At 40.2% G+C, this 14,000-nt stretch overlaps 2 protein-coding genes across 2 annotated transcripts in view; one reads left to right on the plus strand and one right to left on the minus strand.

Moving 5' to 3' along the window:
* Positions 1–14,000, minus strand: part of CARPA (Carbonic anhydrase-related protein A) — a 556,097-nt gene that overhangs the window by 150,390 nt on the left and 391,707 nt on the right. The window lies entirely within an intron of this gene.
* Positions 6,174–10,628, plus strand: LOC145398322 (uncharacterized). The gene is made up of 5 exons (XM_080271210.1): positions 6,174–6,188; positions 7,380–7,520; positions 8,416–8,604; positions 9,688–9,788; positions 10,355–10,628. Exons 2-5 carry the CDS (start codon positions 7,400–7,402, stop codon positions 10,502–10,504), a joined length of 561 nt encoding a protein of 186 aa, XP_080127336.1. The 5' UTR covers positions 6,174–6,188; positions 7,380–7,399; the 3' UTR covers positions 10,505–10,628.

The following is a 14,000-nucleotide window of genomic DNA, read 5'->3' on the forward strand; positions in this document are numbered from 1 at the left end:
AAATGTCTATGTCTCTCAGTCTAGTCGGCTTTGGAAACTAAATCATGGGACTTGAAACGTCCTCATTCTTGCTTGTGAAGCCAAGTTGGTTCTCCTTATCAGGGATGCGAGTGATGGAAACAAAGATATCACAGGTTTTAGTGAGGTCACAACGCCCGGTGAGGCATTTGTAGAACTGCATGATATTTATGTCCTGCGATACAAAAGCCAACATGAAAAGAGGCAACATGTCTTATGATTTTTGGTCAATAATAAATGGTTATAATGAAAAAAAAATTCAGTACGAAACAAGAGGAGACCTTATAAAGCATTCGCCCACACACCTTGTAACCTTATAACAGAATTTAAAAGAAAAAGAAGGAAAACTATCACCTACGTATATGTTTCAACACATGCTTATAAGTTCGAAGAAAGAAAATTGAATTAAGTTGTAAAGGAAATCCTGAAATTAATATGATCTGGCATACGTCTGTGATGGGAGACATAAAACTTAAGACAAGTACGAAAAAGAAAGGTTGGGCTGCTGTAGGTCATGGGTTGTCAGAATTCTTAAGAGGCTCTGCTGGTGAAATTTAAGGTGATTAATGCCTTCTTTCAATAAAAGAGGTGTAGAAAGTGAATGTGGAATGGACCATATGATGAAACAAAGAATGACACAGAGTTTACCTACACAGACACAACACATGACATTATGGAGAAGAATATAACTGTAGTGAAAGGGGCATAAGTAACATGTAAACAAGAAAGAGGGGTTACGTGGTACCGGATCTCACAAGAGGCGAGAGCTTAATCCAATGAGTACAGTCAGATCTTGCAGCTGTGAGAGAGAATTAGTTTGTTAGCTCAGAGTAAATATTCGCAGCTGGTAGATGAAGTAGACCAAGACAAAGAACAAATAAATGAGCAGTTTATAAAAACAGGTACCGAACACATGTACAAGTAGGAGAAAGGAAACTTCTAAACAGCAACAGCAAACTTTCTGATAGTACAATGGAATCTCTATAGAAAAGTAAGAACGTTATAAAACGTATCAAGAGCTAACCAAACGGCAATTGTAAAAAAAAAAAAAAAAAAAATGAAGATGTCCGGAAGTACAACATGAGGAGGGTTGAAATTCAAGGAATTGTGAAAGTCGAAAGGAAAGAGGTGGATGCTTGGCATGGGAGGAAACCAAATGTCTACTCTGAAATATGCTACTGGAGGAAAAAAAATATATATCTAAAGTGATCTGATAGAATATTTTTCTTTCAAACTTCACAGGAGTAACATTATGACTGAGAAGCCAGTCCGGGATATGGAAATAATGGACATAATAATTCCCAGCAATAGAACTGAAATAAACAGAGTCTTAGGAGGAATGAATATGGATAAAGCAGAAGGTGAAGACGATCGCCCCAAGGATCTTATTAAGGATCCAGGTGACTGGATCAAAACAAAAGACAAAGACTTCTCGTGAGATGTTTGAAGTAAACATTAGGAGAATATACTGTATGAATTTGATCTGCTACAGATGCAGACCGGCCACGTGAACAAACTGGACTGTTTGGTAGCTACGCGACAGTTGCCCATATTATAGTTAATAACCAGGCAACTAAGATAACTTTTAGACATGAAAAGAAAGATTCGTGGATAAGGGAAAAAGGTAGATAATATGGACAGGCCAAGTCCTTGGTATAGCAGACAACAGGCGGACAACCAGGGCAACGGAAATGCAAGCCCGACATGTGTGAGAGGAAGAGCCAGACAAAGAGAAAAATAGAGACATGAAATGTGGAAATTTGCTGATATTCCATGTACCAGGCTAATAGCTAATATTGTAGGCCGGGATGGAAAAAGATGACAGAGGTCTTTGCCATGCAGTGGACTGACTCATGCTGCTGTTGTGTGTGTGTGTGTGTGTGTGTGTGTGTGTGTGTGTGTGTGTGTGTGTGTGTGTGTGTGTGTGTGTGTGTGGACACACTTGCTCCAAACATGTGATCGAGAAGAGGAAACGAGGCACAGGGGTCCGTCCAACGTTAAGACTCAGATACTGCAGCGGCTCTAACCCGGTGGGTCGCTTCGTCTTGTCGATCACATGTTTCCAACAAGTGTGGCCGCACATAATACCAGCTTGCAGCCTTCTGCTCCGTGTTCTTAAACATGTGTTCTTCCTCCCACACACATACCGTAGGCAAATGATTCAAGCTACGCCAACAGATGCTTATAAACTTCATTACCTTAAGAAATACGTTCCTAAATTCACCAGCCTTATCTTACCATTTAGCCAATTACAGGAGTAATTGGCAGTGTCAGATGTGCTAATGTGTCGTGAATTTTTACTAAGACGAGTATATCTGACAAGAAGTGAGGTTTATATGAAAAAATAAGTGATAAGAGAGAATTCCGGTGCGTGGAAGGAGGAGGAAATGAAAGGTAAAAGTTGGTGGAATTGCAATTGATCGGTCGACCCTGGCTATAAGAAGCAATAAAATTGATTGGAAAGTCTGTAGACAGAGCATAAATTTGCCAACGCCACTGCCATTGAAAGGGATCTAGATCCGTGGATAGAGGATCCGGATCCACCCAAAAATTTAATCAATTCTTTCTTGACCCATGGCCCACCTTTCCACAAACCTTAATTGAAATTCACAGACAACTTTTGGAGACATTGTGCGGGATACACCGGATCCGGATCCGCCCCTAAAACTTAATAATTCTTACATGGTCCATGGCCCACCTTTCTAGAAAATTTCATCAAAATGTGTTCATAACTTTTTATGCACTCCCGAATCTGGATCCGTGGATATACGATCCTGATCCGGATCCGACCCTAAATTTAAACAAGTCTTTCTTGGTCCATGGCGAACCATTCCACAAAATCTCTGTGAAATTCATAAAATAAATTTTGGATATTGTGCGGGATACCCCGGATCCGGATTCGGATCCGGACCAAAATTGAATCATTTCTTCCTCGATCCATGACCCACCCTTCCACAAAATTTCATCAAAACCGATTCATAACTTTTTCAGTAATCCCAGACCCGGAACCGTGGATATAGGACCCGGATCCAGATCGACCGCCAAATTCAGTCAATTTATTCTTTTTCTAAGGGGCACCATTCCGTAAAATTTCAGTGAAATTCATGGACAACTTCCGGAGATACTGTGCGGGATACTCCGGATCCGGACCCGGATCCGGCAAAAAATTTAATAATTTCTTCCCTGGCTTATGTCCCACCCGTACACAAAATTACATCAAAATCATTTAATAACTTTTTAAGTAATCCTGTTATCAGAAAAACCATTGAAGCGAAAAACATAACCTCCTTTTCCGAGGTAACAATAATTAATAATAATAATAATAATAATAATAATAATAATAATAAAAATAATAATAGCAACAACAATAATATTCATCATTATCATGATCATCATCATAATAAATACTACTACTACTACTTCTACTACTACTACTACTACTACTACGAATTATTATTATTATTATTATTATTATTATTATAATTATTATTATTATTATCATTATTATTATTATTATTATTATTATATTATCATCAATATTATTATTATTATAATTATTATATTAATCTATCCATCTAACATCGAATCCAATGTTGCAATATGAGAAGCGTACAGTATAAACAGGGAGCTCGGCAAGTTGCCCCTGACACTTGAAATGACTGACCAGCCTGACTCATCCTGAGTTGCATAACGTGAGTAAAAAGCCCCAACCACTCCTTGGATATAAACCTGCACAGGCTCAATCCGGTTGGAGAGCCATAATTGCCCACTAAACAACCCGACCCCATAAATTAGTTATATGGTTACCACCCAGCGGAGTAAATGGTTTCCTGGTGTACAGGAAACCATTTGCCTTGTTTCTCAGTTTAGAGTCACCCATAGGCAGAAGGAAGAGGAAAGAATGAAGGTAAGAAAGACAAAAGATGGAGTGTAAAGTCACCCGACGGCAGAAGGAAGCGGAAAGAATGAAGGTAAGAAAGACAGAAGAGGGAGTGTAAAGTCACCTGTAGGCAGAAGGAAGAGGAAAGAATGAAGGAAAGAAAAACAGAAGACGAAGAAAGGAAAGGAGCAAAGGGCAGACACCCAACAATAATAAATAATAATGCAAGTAATCATCATCACCAACGTCATAACAAGAAGAAAGTACTGAGAGAGCACATACCAACGCCAATGCCACTTACATTATAAAGGATCCGGATCCGTATCCCAGGATACAGGATGCTGACCCGGATCCCGATGCACCCACAAATTTAATCAATTCATTCTTACTCCATGGCCCACCTTCCCACAAAATTACATTTAAATTCACAGAGAATTTTTTCAGATATTGTGCGGGATACTCCGGATCCGGATCAGCCCAAAAATTTTATCATTTCTTCCATGACCCATGGCTCAACCATAAAAACAATTATATCAAAATCCGTTCATAACTTTTTGTGTAAAGAAGCTAACAGACCGACAAAGAGACAAACAGACAAACAAGCCAACATCTGTAAAAACATAACCACGTTGGCGGAGGTAATTATAATAACGAGGACAACACTAGCAGTGTCACAAATCTTCTAAAGCACTCAGGTGTGGTGCTCCTCAGGGTTCTCTTCCTTCACCAAGTATCTCCTGTTCAGCAAGTATCAGAACACCATCCTTAAAGCCTTCCCTCTTAACATTTTGAAACTGGAAGGCACTGACAGAGCGCATACCTCCGACAATGCCATTGCAACTAAAAGGGATCCGGATCCGGATTCGTTCAAAAATTTAACCAATTCTTTCCTGGTCGATGTCCCAACATTCCACAAAATTTCACTGAAATTCATTGACAACTTTGGGAAATACTGTGCGGGATACTCCGCATCCACAGGGGGCCGAAAATTTAATCAATTCTTCCACGGTGCATGGCCCACCCTTAAACAAAATTTCATTAAAATCAATTCATGCATTTTAGAGTAATTCTATAAACAAAAAGACAAACATACATAAAGACAAATAAACAAACTAACGCGGGGTAAAATTTAACCTCCTAGGCGTAGGTAACAATGAACCTATGAACATATTCTCCAGTAACTCCTCATAGTCATACATGGCCAGTAATTTAATCAGTACGGAATGAAGACAAAACTTTGACACATAATTATGAAGTAAACAATTCTTTCAGAAATATTGTTAAAAAAAAAATACGATCAGCAACAATCAAAGAGAAACCACAAATGACGTGTGTACTGAAACCACCTGTCACCTGTGTACTAAAACCTGTCATCCGTTTAATTATAGTATTTTGTTTAAGTTTACATCTTACCTTAATACATACTGAAAACGCACACTCCTAACACACTTACAGGGGAACAATAAATGATGAAAATACAGTATTATGGTGAAAGAACTGATGGTTGGATTAGGTCTGACAAAATATTTTATTACATTTTCCTAATAAGACTTTATTTTTCTACTTCTGCTGAGAAATCTGGCAATAAAGAAGTTAATGAATGCAAGACCTAATCCATGTCTCCCCTAAGGTATGTAAATTGGTCCTGAGGACACTTAAAAGAAAACAGAGAAAAAAAAAAACATCCATAGACTATTATATTCTACCGTATTGTTTCCCTAACCATGTGTGTGTGTGTGTGTGTGTGTGTGTGTGTGTGTGTGTGTGTGTGTGTGTGTGTGTTTAAATTCAGTTCTCCAAGATTTTTTCTTATTGACATAAAACAGTCTGGGAACAATGTAAATCTTAACTGTTAACAGTACATCATCTGGCAAAGACGTATCCCCCCCATCTCTCTCTCTCTCTCCTTCCACTACGCACCTTCCCCTCCTCTCTACTATCATCTTTTCTCCTTTCCTCCATCCCGCCTCTTCTCACTCTCCCTAATTATCTCCCTTCCCCTCTGAAGTTCCTTGCATGCTCTGCTCCCCCTTTCCCTCCCTCCTCCTCTCTCTTTCTCACCGCACCCCATTAACTCGCTCCCTCCCTTCTCCGTCCCCTCTTTCCTCCTCTCTCCTTCCTTCTTCCCTCCACCGTCCCCCATTCTCCCCCCACTACCTCACCCTTACTTCTGCACATTCCCCCTTCCATCTCCCCTTACATTCTCCTCGGTTTCATCTCCCTATAAAAGACGGAATCCACACCTCTCCACTTCACTCCACTCACCTTCTCTTCTACAGCGAAGAATCAGGTAACCTCATTCGTAAAGTTAATTCTAATACAACCCATTTTATACGTGCCACCTCTTAAGATTTCTTCACCTCTGGGCTCTTCTCGTGGTGAAAGACTGTAAATATCTCTATTAACACTGGGTATCCTTTCACTAGTACTAAGTCTTTTTTTATTAAGTACGCGGTAAAACCATCTGATTTTCTTTAGTTATGCGAAAAACTCTGCTACAGAACTGGCTAAAATCACTGATTAACATAGACAAAACCGACAGCTTTCACATCCTTGAGCAAAATAATACTATTACTGAGTAGATTTGCGGCATAAAATCTCAATGACACTTTGATAATCACTCACTGAAGATCTATAGCCATAATTTTATTACCTTATTCCCTCTTGGTAATACACAGAAAAATTCACCTGATGGGCTAAAGCTAAGCAGATTTCATTTCTTCTATAACTTTTTTTTATCGCTGAGTATCTTTTAAGAATTTAAAAATATATATCGGGAGTTGTTTGGTCCTTAGTTCTCTTGGCATTATTTTTCTTTGACTTGGCCTAAAATTGTCATCTCTCAATCGTGAATGCTGATTTGGAATAACAGGTTAACACTAGAATATGAAGATAGTCAAAGAAAGGATGTAACGACGAATCTTTATCATATCCTACCACTGAGGTGCGTGAAATAAGCTGCAAAAACACGTAAATCTGGGACAAATTACGGTTAAAAGGAATATAAGCTGGTAACTCTACTAATTCTCCACTCCTCGCTCACCCTTCCCTCATTTTCCATCTCCACTCCGACACTTACTCCCCACACATCCTTCACGCTCCCTTCTCATACCTGCCTTACCACTTCCTCATTCACTGCCCATTCATCCCTCACTCTCACACCCTTTACCTGCTTTACCGCTTCCATAGTCATTCCCCACTCACGCCCCATTCTCCCACCCTTTACATTCCTTCCCGACTTTCAGAGACATTCCTCACTCATCCCCCAATTTCCCTCCCTCTATATTCCTTCCCCAGTCACACACATACACTCCTCATTCATCGCCCACTCTCCCTCCACATACCACTTCCCATCTCACTCCTAACACATCCTTCACTCTCCCTCTCCTTATTTGCTTTCATTACTTTCCAACTCACTCTCGACCATCTCTCCCTTCACCTACGGTCCCCACTCTCACACGCACTACGCTATCCCCTACAGGCACCACCACCACCACCACCATGCGGATGGCCCTTCTCAGCCTCGTCTTCATGGGTCTTCTGGCAGGAGGAACTCTGGCAGGGAGTTTTCTGCCCTGCGACGGGTCCAGCGGCTTACTTGGCTCTGTTCTTAATTTGCTTGGTAAGTGGCTGTGTTTTGGTTGCCGTCTGAATGTCTCTCTCATTCGATGGTTCGCCTTTTAACATGCATATTCATTCACACAGGCATTCGTACACTCGCTGGTATCTGATGGTATCAGATATAACACACACACACAGACACACACACACATTCATTTAGCAGTATTTATTGTACTTATTGATTCACTTACACATATCATTTACACAAGCACTAAACCTAATCAATTGAAAGAACGTGTCTACTATATACTTTCACTCCCTCAGTCTTAATTAGCTTCCACAAACACTCACACTCGCTTCACCCCATGCAGGTTCACACATACTCCAAAAGATGCTCCATCTCACTCATTCATTTACTCAATACCCACTTATGGAGATTGCTAAAAGACAGTTTCGCAGACGTTCTAACTCAGGGTCAATCTCCTATTGTCACAAGCTTACTATAAACAAGTTACTTTATTTGCAATATTTTAGTAGTAATGGATGGGTCGAATCTACCAAAACTTTCATCAGATAATACTTTACACTTAGATTTATATTCCTATGCTCTAAAGTCTAAACCACTCATACACGCAAAGCTGCATACGAGGAAGAGCCTTTCTTCCTCTCTCTCTGCCTCCCCGGTCTTTTCCGTTTATCTCAGTCATTTCCGTTCTTCCTTTGCCTCCTCCTTAGCCTGCTCTTCTACTAACACCCTCCTTAACTCTCCACAGTCAAAACAATTGGTGAAGGAGAGATTCACTACCTTCAACTGTCTACCAATTGCTCTCCCTTTATCTCCGTCCTTCCTGTTTCCTCCGTTGTCTCCCTCTTTCCTCCTCCCTCTTTCTAATGCCTTCCCAGCCTCCCTCTTTTCTCCCCGCCTCTAATAACCATTTTCTCCCAATTCTCTACAGTCGGACTACTATGTAATCTGCCGCTGGTAAACCTGTGCCAGCTCAACGTGTTAGACTGCCTCAAGGAACTTGACATACTCTGCGGAGACCTCACCCAAGATGTGCTGGACTTAGTAATCGGAATTTTGACAGACTGCATCGGAGAGTTGAATCTGACAGTGAACGTGGACGTTCTCGCTACCATTAACCGTAATGTCACTCTATTTTACGCTGATTTCATACTGTCACTCATTTTACACCAATTTTCACAATGCACTCTGTCTCACGCTGATTCTCATACTGTAACTCATATTAAATTGATTTTCATACTGTCACTGGGCTGATTTTCAGACTGTCACTCTGTTTTATGCTGATTTTCATATTGTTCTTCTATTTTACGCTCATTTTGATGTAGTCACTCTGACTTACGCTGATTTTCATACTCTGTTTTAGCATATCTCTCATACCACAGCACTATGTTATGTGAGTGTTTTAATCTGGCTCTCATACCCATGCTTTATGTTATGTGACTACTCTAGCTCACATACCTTAGCTCTATGTTGTGTGATTTAGTTTTACACTGGCACTAATACCCTAACTTAATGCTTTGTGTTTCTATTTTACTTTGGGTTCATACCCCAGCTTTATGTTATGTGATTCTGTTTTACTCCGACTCTCACATCCTAGACTTAGGCAATTTTGTTTTACTCTGGTGCAAATACCATGGTATTATTCTATATGATTCTGTGTTACTCTGGTTTATATTATTTTGGTGGCGGTACTATGACTTTATTCTATTCTCACTACATGTTACTCATTCCAGGTTGGTGGTGCCGGAAAGCAGGAGAAAGCAGCCTCAGTCACTCTCACTCTGTTCCAAGTTCTCTTATTTAATTGTCTACCTAAACCTATCTTAAAATTACTTCACTCTCATCCTCTTCTTATTAACGGTTGTAGAATTCAGATATTGATAAGACAATAACGATGTCGATGACAAAGATATTACACTGATTCCTAAAGAATAAGAGTGAGAATGATTTATTCTCTCTCAGTCACACCCTCCTCCAACATTCCCCCAAACTGCTCACCTGCCTTGCCCTGCCCTGCCTTCCTCTACATTAGCCTGCCCTGCATTCCTCTTCATTAGCCTGCCCTGCATTCCTCTTCATTAGCCTGCCCTGCATTCCTCTTCATTACCCTGCCCTGTCCTGCTGTGCCCTGCGTCCCTTCAAACATCAGGTAGGATCTCTAATCACTTGACCTAATCGACCCTCTCCCCTTCCTCTACCACAGTCGACACACCACCCGAGGTGATCTTGGATATCTTGGTAGAAATCCTCGGCCTTGACAGCCTCGTGGCGGTCCTCGTGTGTCTGCTTAACAAGCTTGGCTTTGTGAGTATAACAGATAGATATAGAAAAACTGAGAGAGAGAGAGAGAGAGAGAGAGAGAGAGAGAGAGAGAGATTATCTGATACTTTTTATTTCATAGTAAAAACATATGTATTAAGATACGAAACTTACTTTCACGATCATTATCACTCTGGTGGAAATTTTACTTTAAGAGTTACATCGTGGGTGTTCTAGACTGAATTTAAAAAAATCCAAAATCTCTGTAACTCATCTCTAACGTGAAAATAAAATGTATAACGGCTGTAACCTCTCTCTCTCTCTCTCTCTCTCTCTCTCTCTCTCTCACATGAAAAAAATATCCATAACCCCAATAACTTATCCCTCTCGAATATGAAAAAGTGATCCATATGGAAAGAAAACTTCTCTCTAATATAAAAAAAAAAAATCCAAAACAACTGTAACCTCTCTCTCTCTCTCTCTCTCTCTCTCTCTCTCTCTTTCCTGAAAATGATCTATAAGCCCTATAACCTATCTCTCTATCCAGAAAAAAAGATCAAGAACCCCTGTAACTATGTCTCTCTCTCTCTCTCTCTCTCTCTCCCCCTCAGCTCCTCGATTTCATCACATGCTTGCTGAGTGGAGTTCTTGGAGGTGGTGGAGGTGGTGGAGGTCTTCTTGGAGGTCTTCTTGGAGGTGTTGGAGGTCTTCTTGGAGGTGTTGGAGGTCTTCTTGGAGGTCTTCTTGGAGGTCTTGGATAACATGGAACCCGATGAACCGACCTGAACCCACGTGAACCCGAACCAGGACCAATCTCTATTCTGTGTGCATGTACGTGTGTATGTGTGTGCGCGCGCGCACGAGTGTGTGCGAATAAATCCAAAGCAGCATCTTACATTCTTTTTATTACCTGACTAATACACAGACCATATATATTTTTTACCCAGTTCAGAACAATGGTAATTTAAGTGATAAAAAGTATCACGTAAATTTATTTCCACCTGAACTCTGAGGAACGGTAATGTATAAATATATATAATTCCCTTTTCAACATAACCCTTAATGGTAGTTCTTCAAGGGAACACTGCTCTGTCTTGGTGCTGAAACCTGTGCATTCCAGTCATCAAAGGAACTATACTAATCAGGTGCAACCACAATGGCAAGTTTCTTGACTAGGGATCACATGAAAACTGTTCCCCTGACACTACGTGCATGAACTGGACATACGAGGCACCAACTCAAATCTTTTTCTAGTAGTTTACCACCTTGCAGTCTACCGGGTTCTTTTCATACGACAGGGAAGGAGTTGAGAGACGATCGTATAACCGGTCAGCGAAGTTGCCCGGCCATATCGATGCCACCACGTGAAGGGGTCCCTCACCGGCACCAGCCTCTTTCTAAACCACAAAGACGATTTCCGTCAAACCATGGTCCTTAATCTTCAGCAGCGATGGAGCAAATGATTTTGGCGTAGTCAGCGCTGATTCAAAGTAAGAGGTGTCAAGAATATAGGAATGTTTACAATCTAGGCGCCTTTGGAAACGAAACCTTGGGATGAGCAGTCGGCATCAAGAGTCCGGTCGTCTCTCCTGTTTTCCTCTGCATGGACATTGAAAGTCAGTGTGGTGAGTCCGCAGCAACTGACAATGACGACACTATTTCTCATAACAATTAATCTGGCCAGGCATGTATGGCAACAGTGTTCCTGCCGAGGTTCTGATTGGCTGGAAGTGTTTGTTCGATTTCGTTGTTGCTTAAACCGATACTCTCTTTTTTATCAGATATGATACTGAGTTTGTCGACAATACAATCGTCAAAAGCAATAAGAAATCCGTTATATACTTAACAACAATGAAATTTGCGTAGGAAGATAGAAATATGAGTCAACAAAGTATTATAACAGTCCAAGTCAAGGTCAGCATTCGAACAATTCCTTTAAATCTCTCGCACGATAAAATTACAGAAAATTAAGGAAACCTGCTTAATCTAAGCGCTGGTGTAACACATTTAAATTTTAAGTTCAGTCCGTACTATGATAATAGAGGAGATGTAATGAAATAGTTTCCTTTACTCTACTTTGATTTCGCAATTTTTTCAAACCTCCCTCCCCGCACAACTCGTTTTCACTTCAGAATTTTTAATTATTCAGAGTTGTAGCACGATTTACGGGTGCGGACTGTTCTTAAAATTTAAATGTATGTTACACCAGCGCTTAGATTAAGCAGGTTTCCTTAATTTTCTGTTATATTATCGAGTGCCGGAGATTTAAAGGAATTGTTCGAATGCTGACCTTGACTTGGACTGTTATAATACTTTGTTGACTCATTCTATCTTCCTACGCAAATTTCATTGTTGTTAAGTATATAACGGATTTCTTATTGCTTTTGACGATTGTATTGTCGACAAACTCAGTATCATCTGATAATAAAGAGAGTATCGGTTTAAGCAACAACGAAATCGAACAAACACCTCCAGCCAATCAGAACCTCGGCAGGAACACTGTTGCCATACATGCCTGGCTAGATTAATTGATATGAGGTATACCCGGCCACATCTAATATCATGAGTGTCGGCTGCTGCGGGTTTACCACACTGAGGCGAACGAAGTCGTTGTACAGCAAACGTAGCAGTGTTCGGAGAGACATGGAAAAATACTGATAGATGTCCCGTGGAACGAGAGAGAGAGAAAAAAAATCTTTAAAATGCATCAGACGAAAGTATGAGATACATGCAATCGAAAAACGTAATTTTTCATACATCGAAAACACAACCAAAGACTAAAAACCCAAAAGTTCTTCTTTACATGAAAAAAAAAAAAAAAAACAGCAATTCAAAATTGAAGGTCCATTTATTCTGAGAAGTGACTGGGGTCACAAAGGAAAATACAGGCTGAAGAAGGCAGGTCCGGAGCTGACCTGGTGCGTACATGAAAGATTGACAGTACCGGTTAACTCTTGCATTAGACAGATGGACAGAGAATGGGTGAGACTGTGCTGCCAGAAATGTTCTCAGCGCATGCCAAAATGGACGAGGGGTGCAAGTAGACGTTTCAGAAAATCAATAAAACAGCGATCGTGCAGAGATAAAGGTACAACACTGCAGAGAAGAGGGACAGGTTGAAGGAAGTCAGTGAGAGAGGGGATGTTAATAGACGACAAGCCTTTGATTCCACTCTGTTTACAAGACCTGTTTGTGGGGAATGACTTCAGTAACAAAAATGCTAGATGTACTCCACACACAAACAAAGTCGACAGCTGTGTAGTGTAACGATAACACGGAGTCGGCTTAGTGCACTTAATCTCTTCGAAGGATATTTTGCACGGCTGGTAGTATGATCTTTTCAAGTATCGTAGAGAAAGAAAACCCAAGGATATTATGAGACAGTGAAGGACTGAGCTGTGTATTGTTAAATATTAAGAGATATTCCTGTGGAAGATTTTAACGGGACAGGATACCGAATATATATACCTATACAGTACATATACTGAATATACCTATCTATCTATCTATCTATCTATCTACCTGTGTGTGTGTGTGTGTGTGTGTGTGTGTGTGTGTGTGTGTGTGTGTGATGAGTATACAAGTGTGCTTTAACACCAGTCTGGAAGGATCTGCTCCTGTATACTTATACAAATGTTCTTCCTTCAAGAGGCATGCCGCATGCAAACGATAAACGCCAGCAGAAGTTATTGCCCTAGTAACCTTAATAAATACTTATGCTAATTAGGCAGCCAAAACTTACAAATTCTGTCAATTATTGAAAAACTAATGGTGTCAGATGATTTAAAGTCCTACGAATTATGAGGCGGTAAACTGTATACGCTCTCTCTCTCTCTCTCTCTCTCTCTCTCTCTCTCTCTCTCTCTCTCTTCAGAAGAATTTAGCAACTGACCACTGTATAACAATGTTACACTGAAATTCAATAAAGACAATGTTACAGCAGTTGCGAGTAAGTGATCGTGTACAAGAAGGCTAATTTTCATAAACTGATTGCAATTGTAAACAAAAGTGACTGGAATTCCACTGTTAAAACATTGGCTAATAATGAAGGATGGAAAAGAAACTGGACAAAAAATTAATAAGAAAAGAAAAACGAAGATGTCCGCAAGTATTACATGAGCAGGATTGAATAAACTTCAAGGAATTGTGTATTTCGAAATAAACCAGATGGAAGCTTGGGATAGGAAGAAACCCAATTTCTTCCCTGAAAGATGTTTCTGAAGGAAAAAATAAATAAATGTGATCTAAATAGAATAT

This window comes from Coenobita brevimanus, chromosome 45 (genome assembly GCF_032717465.1).
Source record: "Coenobita brevimanus isolate Jiangsu-jjx chromosome 45, ASM3271746v2, whole genome shotgun sequence".
Taxonomy (NCBI): domain Eukaryota; kingdom Metazoa; phylum Arthropoda; class Malacostraca; order Decapoda; family Coenobitidae; genus Coenobita; species Coenobita brevimanus.

Excerpts from the sequence above, each read along its gene's own strand:
- LOC145398322 (XM_080271210.1), top strand. The coding sequence starts at position 7,400 with ATGCGGATGGCCCTTCTCAGCCTCGTCTTCATGGGTCTTCTGGCAGGA. Across the intron at positions 7,521-8,415 it reads CTCTGTTCTTAATTTGCTTG|TCGGACTACTATGTAATCTG; the intron begins GTAAGTGGCTGT and ends AATTCTCTACAG. Across the intron at positions 9,789-10,354 it reads TGCTTAACAAGCTTGGCTTT|CTCCTCGATTTCATCACATG; the intron begins GTGAGTATAACA and ends TCTCCCCCTCAG.